General features: G+C 44.9%; 1 protein-coding gene across 4 annotated transcripts in view; it reads right to left on the reverse strand.

Annotated features, from left to right (window-relative positions):
* Window positions 1-15,306, reverse strand: part of LOC144599285 (NACHT, LRR and PYD domains-containing protein 1a allele 5) — a 70,830-nt gene that overhangs the window by 24,636 nt on the left and 30,888 nt on the right. For 3 of the 4 annotated variants that reach the window (XM_078410064.1, XM_078410066.1, XM_078410063.1), the window contains exons 6-10: window positions 10,867-10,917; window positions 2,886-2,929; window positions 2,696-2,748; window positions 2,236-2,453; window positions 784-1,037 (exon numbers count right to left, since the gene is read on the reverse strand). In XM_078410064.1, coding sequence (XP_078266190.1) covers window positions 784-1,037; window positions 2,236-2,453; window positions 2,696-2,748; window positions 2,886-2,929; window positions 10,867-10,917 — 620 coding nt within the window. The remainder of the gene's footprint in view (window positions 1-783; window positions 1,038-2,235; window positions 2,454-2,695; window positions 2,749-2,885; window positions 2,930-10,866; window positions 10,918-15,306) is intronic. The other variant, XM_078410067.1, reaches the window with a different exon arrangement.

The raw sequence follows: 15,306 nt of genomic DNA on the forward strand, positions 1-15,306 counted from the left end.
ACTCCGTACAGACACCACCCATAGTCAGGATTGAACTCGGGTCTCTGGTACTGTCTGGGAGCAGCACTACCGTAGCGCCACTGTGCTTTGTACTTGAATACACTATATTAGTACAGTAGCAAGGACAGTGGAAGAAACAGAGCAATGTCAATGTACGGTAGACAAAATGTGTAGGAAGGAACTGCAGACGATGGTTTAAACCAAAGATAAGTCACAAAAAACTGGAGGCACTCAGCGAGCCAGGCAGCATTTGACAGTCTGAAGAAGTGTCTCGACCAGAAACGTCACCTATTCCTTTTCTCCAGAGATGCTGTCTGACCCGATGAGTTACTCCAGCTTTTTGTGCCAATGTACAGTACCCGTATTTGTAAAACAAAACGAAACCAAGAATCACTCCATCCATCCACCTAGTGGTCATTCCGTGAAACAACGAACTCGGTTTACAACTGAAGATAGATACAGAAAGCTGGAATCTGGAGAGAAGGAATGGGTGACGTTTCGTGCTGAGACCCTTCTTCAGACCAGTTAGGGAAAAGGGAAACGAGAGATATAGACGATGATGTAGAGAGATAAAGATTCGGTCGGCTGTACACAAAATCTGTTCTTATGTATCTATAATCATGTATTGGCTTGTCGCTGACTGATTGGCACGCAAAAAAAAAGCCTTTCACTGTACCCCGGTGCATGTGACAATAAACTAAACTAAACTAAAGAGGTCCATTATTGCGAGGGTTTACCGTAATAAGGTCGACCCTGAATAAACAGAATTAGAATTGCTCCTACCTTAATTACAGAATCATTGTTTGCTGCTATGTACACGTGAAACAGTAAGGACTGATGGCCATTCATGACTTTGTAAATCAGCACCGCGCAGTGATGTTGCACATCCTGGGAAGTGGTCTGGAATATTGGGCCAACAGGCGACAAAGAACTCACATTCCACTGAACATGTGATGTTGAATGTTCAGTAGCTGACTCTATTTCAGCTTCCTTGTCTTTTATGTGTAAAATTTTAAAATTTAAATCAGGTGAGCTATCTGTGAAGAACAAAAAACAAATTTACAAAGATATTTTTTTTTAGTAATCATTCTACGAGTACAGATTCAAAAATGGTCCTGATGCCAGCTATTGGTGCTATATAGGAGAAGCAGGCATCCCAGAAAATAAAGATCTGAAAATCATTACTGGTTGTCATTCCATGACCATGTATTTGATGGCTATTGAGTTCCCGGTTGCGAACCTTTTTAACTCGCCCTCACATTCCCATTCCAATCTCTCTGTCCTTGGCCTCATCCATTGCCAGAGTGAGGCCACACACAAAGTGAAAGAACAGAGCCTCATATTCCGCTTGGGTAGCTTACAACTCGACTGTATGAACATTGAATTCTCCAACTTCAAGTAATTCCCCCCTGCCCATCAACTCCCTCTTTCTTTCCTGTACTCTCATTTCTCCCACCACTCCACCACCTCAAGCCCTGGCAACATCCTCCTAAATCTTCTCTGCACCTTTTCCAGCTTGGCAACATCTTTCCTATAACGCGGTGATCAAAACTGAACTCAATACTCTAAATGTGGCCTCACCAGTGGCCTCTAAATGTGGCCTCACCAAAGCTGCAAAATGACCTCCCAACTTCTATACTCAATACACGAGTGATGAAGGCCAATGTGCCTAAAGCCTTTTTGACCACCCTATCTAACTGTGATGCCACTTTTAATGAACTGCATTCCCAGATCCCTCTGCTCTACAACACTACCCAGAGCCCTACCATTCAATGTGTAGCTTTGTTAGACTTCCCAAAACACAACACCTCACATTTCTCTGAATTAAATTCCATCAACCATTCCTCAGCCCACCTGCCCAACCGATCAAGATCCTGCTGCAATTTATGACAACCATCTTCGTTGTCTGTGACGATCCTCCAGCATTTTACGCTTCCCTGCAAACAGGCCATTGGATTGTAATACAGGAGCCATAAACGTTGGTGAAAGAAGATAAAACTCAAATTTATAGACATGTGATGTGGGATTCTTTGTAAGACCAAAAATGAAACCTGTGAAGGCTATGATCAAATTCATGGATGATTTATTTATGTTTGCCATACAAAATATTGTCACTCCAAACTAGGTTTATTCCGCCACCTAGTGGAGCACAATGTGGCGTTCAGCAGCAAAGTCTGCAAGTAACACGATTTAAAAAATGACACAATTTATTATAGGCAAAAGAAATCTCCTTACTTGCTAAGCAGAGAGAATGAGGGAAGTGAATGCTTTTTATTCTGGCTGGATCACTCTTCACATCAAACAGTGGGCCACAGAGTTTCCAGTTGTCTTTCAGAAAAGTGTCATATTTACACCAGGACAGAATTGAGTAAATGATGTCGACTTTATCTGTCACTTCAAATACCAGGCCAGTGGCAACACATTGATAGCTTCCTTCATGCTCCAACTTCAAACTGTATGAAAAGATATAAAGGAAGATTCATTAACATTGTCTTAATGCCAACACTCTGCACTCATGAGTTCATTAGCTATAGGAGCAGAATTAGGCCATTCGGCCCATCAAGTCTACTCTGCCTTTCAATCATGACAGCTCTATCTTTTCCTCTCAACCACATTCTCCTGCCTTCTCCCCATAACCCCTGACACCTGTATTAATCAATTGATTATGTATACAAAGTTTGTGAAAAATGCCTACCAGAAACGCTCCTCTGAGATGTGTCTCGGTGTTACTTGTTCAAAGTTTTCATTCTGTATTTTAAAGGAAAATTCATTGGAATTTGTTACAGCATTTCACACAGATGATCGTTCATATGGTAATTTTCATTTTGCCTCTCAATTCACTTTAGAAATTTATATCATAGAAATAATTCAAAAATGTTTCTCACCTTATGTGTGTCACAACATGGACATGGTGACTTGATGTATAAGCCTATGAGAGCAAAAAAATAGACTTTTGTTTGTAAAGAAAATAGCTGTATGTAAAATATTGAACATAAGAATATGAAACGGCTGTAACTGAAATGTAGGATTAACTGTTACTTCACAATGTTTACTATAAAAACTGTTACTATAACGGCCTTTAAAAGACACTTCGACAGGTACGTGGATAGGAAAGGTTTAGAGGGATATGGGCAGGACGCAGATGGGGCATCTTCGGCCGAAGGGCCTGTTTCCGTGCTGTATGACTTTATGACATAAACTACCATGGCAATGCCTCAGGCAGAATTGCATTGGTTTGTCTAATCTCTCTCCCAAAACCGATTCTTACTTCCCTTTGAGAGATCTAATTTTAATCTCTGTGTGATTATGGTATTAAATCCTACACCCAACAAGAAAGATGTTGAGAGATCAAAATTATTTTGCTTATAACGCCTTTGCCTTTGGGTGGTTTGATATAGCATTTGCCCCCAGAGCTACATAAATGAGCTAACCTTGTTAGATAACAATGTGCCCTGGCACTCCTGATACAAGGCTATATCAGGCTAGATACCAATCATATCTGATCATTGTGAAAGCAGATGTTTTATTTCAATCAATGTTTCAATTGTGCCAGTCGTGGAATTGTCTGCTAACACTCGTTCTGCAAATTCCCGCATAAAATATGTGCTCTTAGGATAAGGAATGAGCAACCTGTGGAGCCGAATCTAATACTTCTCAAGAAAGAAATACCTGTCACAGTCCAGAGATAAGAGGAAAACTGGATGGAAAGCAACTGACAACATCACACGGGGATGTTTGATGGCAACAGTGCGCTAATATATGGCATCAACAAATCTCTCACTTGCTGAGTATTACGGGCAGAGTTGCAAAAACAGCCGAACCCAAAATCTGCATTCTCCAGTGAAATAAATTATGTGAAAATAAAATGAGTTTTAAATAGGAGACAGCAAAAGGATCTGCCTGCAATGTAACATTTTTTGCCACCAGTAAATAGAAATAATAATGTAAACAATAATTATTATAATTTTCCAATGAGAATTTATTAGCTACTAGACCAAGTGGACCCGTTGGGCCCATTCCTCGTAGAGGGGGCAGAGGGAAGGGGAGAGGGTGTCAGTGAGTGAGCCCTGGACCCAAAGCCTCTGCTGTATTGGTGTAGCACCCTCAATCCCCCCACTCAATCCTCCCTTATCCCCCCCTCCTCCCCCCACTGACCCACTCCATCCCCCTAACCTACCCCCACTTGCACCTCCCCTGCCCCCAACCCCACTCCCCCCAGCCCTGCCCCCACCCCCGTCCCCACACCTATTCCCCCCTCCCCCTCCCCTCACCCCACCTCCCTCCCCTCCCCCACCCCCACTCTCCCGGCCCGCACCCCACTCTCCCCCCCCACCCCAATCTACCCTCCTCCCCACCCCCACTCTACCCCACCCCCACTCTTCCCTCCTCCCCACCCCCACTCTTCCCTCCCCCCACCCCACCCTCCTCCCCAGCCCTACTCTCCCTGCCACCCCCACTCTCTCCTCCCCCACCCTCACTCTCCCCCCCCCCTTTTTCCCCACCCCCCTTTACGAACTCCGTACAGACAGCACCCGTATTCGGGATCAGAATCTTCAGAATAGACCTCGCTCAATGTGCTAACCCAGTTATTTCAGGCAGACTACAACTAATAATGATTTCCAGAAGCTATAAATTTTGGCTTGTTTCTCAATAAAAAGTTGCAACAAGAGCTTTTCCAGAACCTTCGACCTGATCAATAAAATCAATTTGTCGCTGCTGCCCAGCCTTGCTCAATCCTCATCGTTACTCCTCACTGTAGCCACTGCCTTCACATTATAAACCTGACACCTGCTTCATCTTGTATCAGTCATTCGCAGAGGCTGAATACCTTCAGGGCAAGCGGCTTACCCCATTTACAAACTTTACAAATGGCCCACTTAAGAACACTTTGCGGTCAAGTGCGCTAATGGATCGTTGGATCAAAGCATCACAAAGTACCAGGGCTCCTCGATAAGGTCAGAGGGGTACTTAATAATCTCTTGACTGAATAGAACACTTAGAGAGCAGCCACATTCAGTGTTCACTTCACTTGATCAAGACATACAGTCAGTGGCCGCTTGGTCTCATTTCAAATCACATCTGCACTATACCAATGCAGCCCATTTGCAATATCGATCTGTTCAGTTACCGACCTAATTTATTGATTTGACAGCCAAACGTGATCCTAGTGCTCCCATGGAGATTCGGCAAAGGAAACAAAGGAGTCTCAGTTCACAGGGCGATGGCTCTGCCAATGGGATCTTAACCCATCATGGGTAGGACGGAACTGCAGATGCTGTTTTACACTAAAGATAGACATAAAATGCTGGAGTAACTCAGCGTCTCTGAGAGAATGCTGTCTCTGAGAGGCAGCATCTCTGGAGAGAACTCATCATGGTGTCACTCTACTACGAGCTGTTATCAGGCAACTGAATCATCCTACCGCAACTAGAGACCAGTCCTGAACTACAATCTACCCCGTTGGAGACCCTCGGGCAACCTTTGATCAGACTTTACTGGCTTAAACTTGCGATAAACGTTATTCCCTTATCATGTATCATCTGTACACTGTAAATGGCTCGATTGTAATCATGTATTGTCTTTCCGCTGACTGGTTAGCACACAACAAAAGATTATTGCTGTGGCTCGGTACACGTGACGATAAACTAAACTAAGAAACTGGAGAGGCACTGTTACTAGTATCTGTGGAGTGCATAATTATTGCAATCCTGGGAGCATCATGCTGCAAGGATGCTTGCCCATAGCAGACTCTTGTCGCCAGCATTGATTGATTCCTCCGACGCCACCGAGCTCAGCCCTGAAGACCGGAGAGTCGAGGAGGAGGGAGCCGCTGGCGACAACGGACGCGAGGAGTGGGCCGGGAGGAGAGGGCCCAGGGTATTGCCTCCAGCATCTTCAAGGTCGGCTGCAGGAGGTGCCCCCGGGACACAGAGGCGGTTGGGCAAGGAGAGGGATGGCGGTTGGCGGACCGAGCTGGTTGAGGGCGGCAGAGGAGGGCTTATCTGGATCGGGGGCACTCCAGCACATCCAGCATGTGGACCGGACTTTGGACGTTTTCTTTATCTTTTAAAACTGACGCCAAAATATGGCAACGAGTGCAGGAATTTCACAGTACAGTGCGGACGTGACAATAAAGAACCATTGATTGGGTGCCTTCATGTGGCCTCATGACATGGCTGCCTACATTCCCGCAAATGGACAGGCTCACAGTATCCTCCCCTTTGAGTTTAGTTTAGTTTAGCGATTTTAGTTTAGAGATTCAGCGCGGAAACAGGCCCTTTGGCCAACCAAGTCTGCGCCGACCAACGATTCCCACACACAAACACTATCCTACACACGCTAGGGGCAATTTACATTTAAGCCAAGCCAATTAACACACAAACCTGTACGTCTTTGGAGTGTGGGACGAACCCGGAGAAAACCCACGCGGTCATGGGGAAAACGTACAAACTCCGTACAGACAGCACCCGGGTCTCTGGCGCTGTAAGCGCTGTAAGGCAGCAACTCTACCGCTGCGCCACCGTGCCGCCCTGTGAGAGTGATCATGTCAAACTTAGCCAAGGCTAAGGAAAAGCATGACGTTCGTATAAGGCACCTCTAATTACATGGAAACAGTACAGCAGGGGAACAGGCCCTTCGGCCCCCAATGTCCACACCAACATGATGCCAGGTTAAACTAATTTCCTCTGCCTGCACATCGTCCATATCCCTCCATATCCAATATGCCTATCCAAAGACCTCTTGAGTTATGCTATTGTATCTGCCTCCGCTACCACGGGTTCCAGGCGCCCACCACTCTCTGCGTGGAAACTTTTCCTGCTTTATATCGGCATTCATCTTGCGCTTTGTGGTGAATGATTCATGAACACTCAGTGCAGTCATGAGGTAAGATTAAGCAGCACGGTGGCGCAACGGTAGAGTTGCTGCTTTACAGCGAATGCAGCGCCGGAGACTCGGGTTCGATCCTGACTACAGGTGCTGTACTGTAAGGAGTTTGTACGTTCTCCCCGTGACCTGCATGGGTTTTCTCCGAGATCTTCGGTTTCCTCCCACACTCCAAAGACGTGCAGGTTTGTAGGTTAATTGACTGGGTAAATGTAAAAATTGTCCCAAGTGTGTGTAGGATAATGTTAATGTGCGGGGATCGCTGGGCGGCGCGGACTTGGTGGGCCGAAAAGGCCTGTTTCCGCGCTGTATCTGAAATATGAAATAATATGAAAATAAGTAAGGGTAAGAAATGGAGGGATGAAACGTGTGAGCAGAACCTGCATTCACTTACATTAAATGGCTTCTCTCAGAATGGGCGGCACAAAGAGATCAACAAACAACTTCAATATGAAGTAAAATATAATTACAAGTCTTCATCTCAATGTCTTGGCCAGTCCAAATAATGGTCCCTGGCATGCACTTGTACCAGTGAACATCACGACTGACTGAATCATAATCGATGTACTAATGTGGCTCTTAGTTTTTGTGCTTTCTAAAGTAGTTTAGAAACCATCTCGTTATAATGCTTCCCCCGGTGCTGCTACCTGACTGCTGGAAGAGCAACTCTTTTCAAGGCTTTTAAGATACAGTTGCCCATGATGAACTGATGATTAGACATCTGGATCAAAATTAAATGTGTTCCTGTAGTTGGAAAAGGATGGACATCCCAAGCTGAAGCTAATTAACCCAAGATATTGGGCGAAAACATTGGTTCGCAAATACAAAGTGAACTCGGGTCATTTGGCTTCAGTTTGGCATGTCCTTCCTATTCCAACTACGGAAACACATTTAATTTCCGTCTGAGCTATTAAGCATTGCATTGTTCAATAGCAAGAAAGACTTCGGACACAACTGCATAAATATAGATAATGGGCTCAGACATATCCATTGCAAGTTAGCCTTAGGACATTTAATCAGATTATTGTAGATGGTAACACTCCGCGTCTTTTCAAACAACATCTGCTCCACTGCGATATCTCCTCAAGGTATGCTTACTTTGCAGCTGTGTGCTCAACGAATGTGGTCATTGGACATTGCAAGACCAAAGAACATGTTCAGGAAGCACAAGAGCAGCTCTGTAAACAATCCACCCAACTATCAACAGCGTGGCGATATCAACAATTGAGCAATATGACCATAAACACTCTGCCTCTGACATGCAAGAACTTGTCATGCCTATTTAAAATATGCAAAATTATAGTGCAAGAGCCAAGAATATCAAAAGCTTTCGGCATCAGCCATATGTAGTCGCATGTTATGCAATCAAAAATACCACAAGCAGGAAATATAACATTCAAGAACTTAAACTGCAAAGCAAGCTGGATGTAGCCCAATGACTTTACTCATTCATACACACAATTATCTGCACTAATTCTATCTCCCCCTTTCATGGAATCCAAAAGGAGTTAAAATTGGATTTAGTTTATGATAGTTTCCTATCAGCAAAAGTATTTGCCTATCAAATAAATAAAAATAAAACCAGAACTACAGATGCTGGAAATCCAAAAGCAAACAAGCAATGCTGGAAATGCTCAGTAGGTCAGGGAGCATTATGTGGAAGAGAAACAGAGTTAACATTCCAGGTGGGAGTGCCATTCCTTCTCTCCTGAGATGCTGCCTGACCCGCTGAGTAACTCCAGCATTTTGTGTCTACCTTCAATTGGAACCAGCATCTGCAGTTATTTTCCTGCTGAATATCACAGATGGATGACTGATACAAACCAAGAAATCAAGTTACTTGAAGTTGTAGAGTTCAGTGTTGGGTCTGGAGGGCTGCAGCGTTCCCAGGCAAAAGATGAGGTGATGTTCCTCAACCTTGCATTGTGCCTCTCGGCAATACTTCAGCAGGTCACAGTGAGAGTGGAATGGTGATTAAAGTGGCAAGAAAGGGGGTCAGGGTCACCCCTGTGCACTGAACACAGGGGCAGCATGGTGGCACAACAGTAGAGTTGCTGCCTTAGCACCAGAGATCTGGGTTCGATCCTGACTGCAGCCTGTATGGAGTTTGTACGTTCTCCCTGTGACCATGTGGCTTTTCTCTGGGTGCTCCAGTTTCTTCCCACACTCCCAGACATATTGGTTTGTAGGTTAATTGGCTTCAGTAAAATTGTAAATTGTCCCTCGTGTATGGGATAGTGCTAGTGATAACTGTATCTCTAAAGTCCCACGTCTAAAAGATGTTCCACTAAGCCATGGCTCAACCTGCATTTGGTTTATTCAGTAAGAGGAGACCAGACTGTGTACACCAAATCGATTTATTCACAAAATGCTGGAGTAACTCAGCAGGTCAGGCAGCATCTCGGGAGAGAAGGAATGGGTGACATTTCGGGTCGAGACCCTTCTTCAGACACCAAATGCAGTTCGAAGAAAGATCATGACCCAAAACAATATCTATCCATCCCCCCCACAGATACTGCTTGACCCACTGAGTTCCTCCAGCACTTTATGTTTCGGCTACGTGCAGTAGTCTATTTGAGAAGAACTGCAAAGTGAAGTGTGCTGCACCTGGAAAAACTGTTTGGGCCACTGGATGGTGGGAAGGGACCATCATTTTGCTGAACACCTACAATTAGTCTGCCTTGGTCCACGCGATTCCCCAATTGTCAAACACTTTAACTCCCCCTCCCATTCCCATATTGACCTTTCTGTCCTGGGCCTCCTCTACTGTCAGAGGAGGCCACAGACAAATTGGAGGAACAGAACCTCATATTTTGCTAGGCAGCCTACAACCCATTGGTATGAATATTGAATGCATGCATTCCCCCTCTCTCTGCCCCCACACTAGTTGTCCTACTAGTTCCACTGTTCGCATCCATATATCCCTCCGTTATCACCTCTTCCACAGCCAACAATTGACCAATGTGGGCTCATCCGGTGCCAGCTCTGATTTGTTTCCCTCCCCCCGACTCTCAGTCTGAAGAAGGGTCTTGACCCAAAACATCTTTCTCCAGAGATGCTCCCTGATCTGCTGAGTTACTCCAGCATTTTTTGTCTATCATCTCTAATATTAGCTCGGCTTGTATTTATTTCCCCTTTGTTTGTGTGTGGGAGAGGAGAGGAGGCCAAGACCTGCTGGGTACGTTCTCCTGCCTTGCATTTCATAACCACAACATTCATGTTTTGATGTTCTTTTGTCTATTATGTTCTTTACTCTCTAGCGATTCCTATTCAACATTAACTAGATAATGCCCATAATCATCCTGATTTCACTCCATCAGAGGCATTACCTCCCCCCTCCTTTCTCCATTCTCAGCAACTTTACGAGCTTCTTTTGTCTCCTTTTTGATTCTGGACAAAGACCCTCCAACCTGAAACAGGTCCCACCCGTTGACTATTTCCTGCACTTCCTGCCTGACCTGCTGACTATTTCCAGTACTTCCTGTTTTTGTTCTGGCTGCCATACACTTGTGTTATAAAATTTTAAAGAGTAGTCAAATGGAAAATAATCTTCACATCAGTTTTTTGTTTAATTTAGAGATACTGCGCGGAAACAGGCTCTTTAGCCCCCCGAGTCCACGCCGACCAGTGATCCCCACACACTAACACTATCCTACACAAAATTGGGACAATTTACAATTTTACTGAAGCCAATTAACCTACAAACCTGCTCGTCTTTGGAGTGTGGGAGGAAACTGGAGATCCCGGAGAAAACCCACGTGGTCACGAAGAGAACATACAAACTCCGTACAGACAGCACCTGTAGTCAGGATCGAACCTGGATCTCTGGTGCTGTAAGGCAGCAACTCTACCGCTGCACCACCGTGCTGCCAAATATTTAATAACACCTAGAATCATGCAGTTTAAGACCAAGGTTGTTTACAGATAAGTTTACTTCTTATAATCTACCAGTAAATTTCATGAAGTGAAACGTATAATTACCTGGTTCCTGATTTAACAACTGAGGATCTTCGGTGTCTTCTGTGCCTGGATCTATGTTAAATAAGAGTGGTTAATTTTAGTAGCACATTCATTAAATCTGAAGGCAATTAGCTGCTACAATTGCAGTGGATACTTTTTAACCTGACGTTCAAAATCATCCTCTAGTTGCTTCATTAAAAGCAAAATTGTTTCTCGTGAGCCAAAGCCAACTCTACCCATTATACATTTATTTTCCTCACGCTAATACTTTTGTACAAGCACTTTTTGGTGTATGTTTCTGCTTTTCAAGGAACACCAATTAAAGAATGAGCAGTTAGTTATTCAAAGTGAATACAATGACTTCTTCTTCTTGTTAGGCCCCCTCGGTCATGGCTGACCTTGGGTGATGCATCCTAGTTGGCTGCTTGCTCCACACCTCGGCTAGAGCAGCGTCGCTTGTGGCTGAAGAGACCAATGCGGGAGTGACAGTCTCTGTCGCAAAGGTCACATTTGTGTGTGGACTCTGGTCTGTTGACGTTGCGGCGATCCTTTCTGCGTGCCCGCTTTTCTGCTGCTGCGTTCATCGGTTTCTCTTCCCCCGTTTTGAGATGTTGGTTCAGGGTACCTCTCCAACTTGTACGGTCAACTGCAGGACTCCAAATCGATGTCGAGCGCCTTCAAATCTCTCTTGCAGACATCCTTGTAACGTAGCTGGGGGCGGCCGATGGTTCTCCTCCCAGATGTTAGCTCTCCATAGAGGATGTCTTTTGGAATATGGCCATCCTCCATACGGTGGACATGGCCCAGTCACCGCAGCCTGCGCTGCCTGAGTAGAGTGTACATATTGGGAAGGCCAGCGCGAGGCAGAATCTCGGCGTTGGACACTCTGTCTTGCCAGGATATACCCAGGATACGGCGGATGCTTCTAAGGTGGAAGGTGTTGAGTCTGGCATATGTAGTCCATGTCTCACTGCCGTACAGCAGCGTGCTGTTGACACAGGTGTTGTAGACTGCTATCTTTGTCTTCACTGTCAGCTTTGGATTGGTCCACACTCGAGTTGTGAGGCGAGCGAGAGTGCAATGACAATGTTACCTAAAAGCTTGTGTTTTTGTTGGGGTTCTCTATTAGTTGTTATAATTCAAAGGAAAATCAGCAGCCACCTCAGGGAATCAATATTCAAAGCGCTTACACAGATCTCTAGAGTTCCTGTGGTGATGCAACAAACATACAACAAAACTTCACTGTGATTCAGCACCATTGTATTTTGTCTTTCAGTGTAAAACTATTTAGTTTAGTTTAGTTTAGAGATACAGCGCGAACCAGGCTCTCCGGCCCACCGAGTCCACACCAACCAGCAATCCCCGTACACGAGCACTATCCTGCACACTAGGGACAATTTATCATTTTTACCGAAGCCAAATTAACCCTGCAAATGTGTACGTTTTTGAGCTGTGAGAGGAAACCCAGAGCATCCAGGGAAAACCCAAGCGGTCACGAGGAGAACGTACAAACTCTGTACAGACAACATCCATAGTCAGGATTGAACCCGGGTCTCTGGCGCTGTAAGGCAGCAACTCTACTATGCACCAAGGTGGCATAGCGGTGGAGTTGCTGCCTTATAGTGCTTACAGTGCCAGAGACCTGAGTTCGATCCTGGCTACGGGTGCTGGTCTGTACGGAGTTTGTACGTTCTCCTCATGACCTGCAAGGGTTTTCTCTGAGATCTTCGGTTTCCTCCCACACTCCAGAGATGTACAGATATATGGTTTAATTAGCTTGGTATAATTTTTTTATTTAAATTGTCCCTAAGTGTAAGATAGTGTCAATGTGCCGAGATTGCTGGTCGGTGCGAACTCGATGGGCTGAAGGGCTTGTTTCCGCGTTGTATCTTTAAACTAAATTTAACCAGTAAGTTTGTTAACACACCAGTAACTGAAGAGGTCCCTCTTCTCCCCTCTCCCATCGGGCAAAATGTTTTGAAATGTGAAAATGCACACCTCCAGATTCAGGGCAGTTCCTTTCTAGCTGTTATCAGGCATCTGAATCATCCTACCAACAACTAGAACTATTGAACTACTATCTACCTCATTGGAGACCCTCGAACTATCTCCATCTTTGATCAGACTGGCTTTATCTTGCATTAATCATTACTCACGTTATTCCCTTTATCATGTAACCGTACACTGTGGATGGGGCTTGATTGTAATCATGTATTGTCTTTCTGCTGACTGGTTAGCACGCAACAAAATCTTTTCACTGCACCTCAGTGCACGTGACAATAAACTAAACTCAAACAAACTAGACTCAAACTCTAAATACCTAGCATTAATGCCTTCCCAAATATTAAAAAACGAATCATGCGCATTTGTACCACGTTGTGTCACATCTCCAGAGGTGGCTGAAGGTGCCTCGTGTAGAAAGTACAGCTTTGAATGGTTAATCCTGTCTCCTATCTGGCAGCTGGCTTGCAGCACAACATAGAAGAGCGACATAAAGGTCCAGAGGTTAGTCCAGACATGAAGGCGTGGGCTGCAGATAAACTACTGAAGCAAACATGAGAGAGGAGGAAGTTGGGATAAACTATATTCAAGGATGTCAGGAGCTTTGGGGAGAAGGCAGGAGAGTGTGGTTTAGAGGGAAAGATAGATCAGCCACGATTGAATGGCAGAGTAGACTTGATAGGCCGAATGCCCTAATTCTGATCCTATCACTTATGAACTCCTTTGCCCCTTAGTTATCCTTGAAAGATCATCCTACAGTGGTGCAGCAGGTAGAGATCATCATAAGGTCATAGGGCATAGGAGCAGAATTAGGTCATTCGGCCCATCGAGTCAGCCATTCGATCATGGCTGATCTATTTTCCCCTCTCAACCCCATTCAACCTTTGGCACCCTTACTAATCAAGAATCTATCCATCTCCATTTTTTATAATACCAAATGACTTGGCCGTCTCTGGCTATGAATTCCATAGATTCATCACCGTCGGGCTAAAGAAAATCCTCTGAACTCCATACCGAAGGCACGTGCTTTTATTCCTGGTCTCTCCCACTGCTGGAAACATCCTCTACGCATCCACTCTATCTAGGCCTTTCGTTATTTGGGAGGTTGTCATGAGATCCCCCCCCTCCTCCTTCTAAACTGCAGCGATCGGACGCAAGCAAAAGCTTTTCACTGTATGACGGTAAGCGTAACAACAATAAACGAAACTAAAAATCAATGAAGTCGTTTAGTCATACTGCACAGAAACAGGCCATTCAGCCCACCGTATCATGGCAATCATCAAAATCTATCTGTACCAAATCCACTTCCCAGGATTCGGCCTGTAGCACGCCATGCCATCGACTGCTAATATAATTATTTCCTGGTGAATTATTTTTCCATGCAGATCACCCTCTTATTGAATTGAATTGAATTGAATAAATTTTATTAGCCAAGTATGTTTACATACAAGGAATTTGCCTTCCCGTGCTTTGCTCGCAAGTAACAACACGATATACAGTAGACAATTAAAAATAAAACATTATCATTTGAACATGTGAAGAATGAAATAAAATACCAGAGCAAAAGGAGGCTACAGACTTTTGGCTGTTGAGGAGAGCTACTGCTCATGAAAAAAAAGTTGTTTTTTATGTCTGGCTGTGGTGGCTTTGACAGTCAGGTGTTACCTTCGAGGGAAGTGCTTCAAATAGTTTGTGGCCAGGGTGAGAGGGGTCGGAGATGATCTTACCAGTCAGAGATGATCATAGAATCATAATGCTCTCCCTGTGCCTGCCTTCTCCCCATGTCCCTTGATTCCACTAGCCCCTAGAGCTCTATCTAACTCTCTTTAAATTCATCCAGTGAATTGCCCTCCACTGCCTTCTGTGGAATTTTCTGACACAGGAGGCAGTGGAGGCCAATTCACTGGATGAATTTAAAAGAGAGTTAGATAGAGCTCTAGGGGCTAGTGGAATCAAGGGATATGGGGAGAAGGCAGGCACAGGTTACTGATTGTGGATGATCAGCCATGTTCACAATGAATGGCGGTGCTGGCTCGAAGGGCCAAATGGCCTCCTCCTGCACCTATTTTCTATGTTTCTAATGTTGTGTGGAGGATCTAGTTGTGTGCAAACTGCCTGCCATGATTCCACTTGTTTCAATGGTTTAGTTTATTTCAGAGATCCAGCATGGAAACAGGTCCTTTGGCCCATAGAATCCATGCTGATCTTGATCACGCGTACGCATTAGTTGTCACACATTTGCATCCATTCCCTAAACTTTGCGGGCAACTTTACAGTGGGCCAATTAACCTACTAACCCGTGCGTCTTTGGGATGTGAGAGGAAATTAAAGCAGCCAGAGAAAACCCACGCAGTCACAGGTAGAACATGCAAACTCCACACAGACAGCGCCAGAGATCACAATCGAACGCAAGTCTCTGGCGCTCTGTGGAAGCAGCTCTGCCAGTTGTGCCACTGTGGT

This window comes from Rhinoraja longicauda, chromosome 13 (assembly GCF_053455715.1).
Source record: "Rhinoraja longicauda isolate Sanriku21f chromosome 13, sRhiLon1.1, whole genome shotgun sequence".
Taxonomy (NCBI): domain Eukaryota; kingdom Metazoa; phylum Chordata; class Chondrichthyes; order Rajiformes; family Arhynchobatidae; genus Rhinoraja; species Rhinoraja longicauda.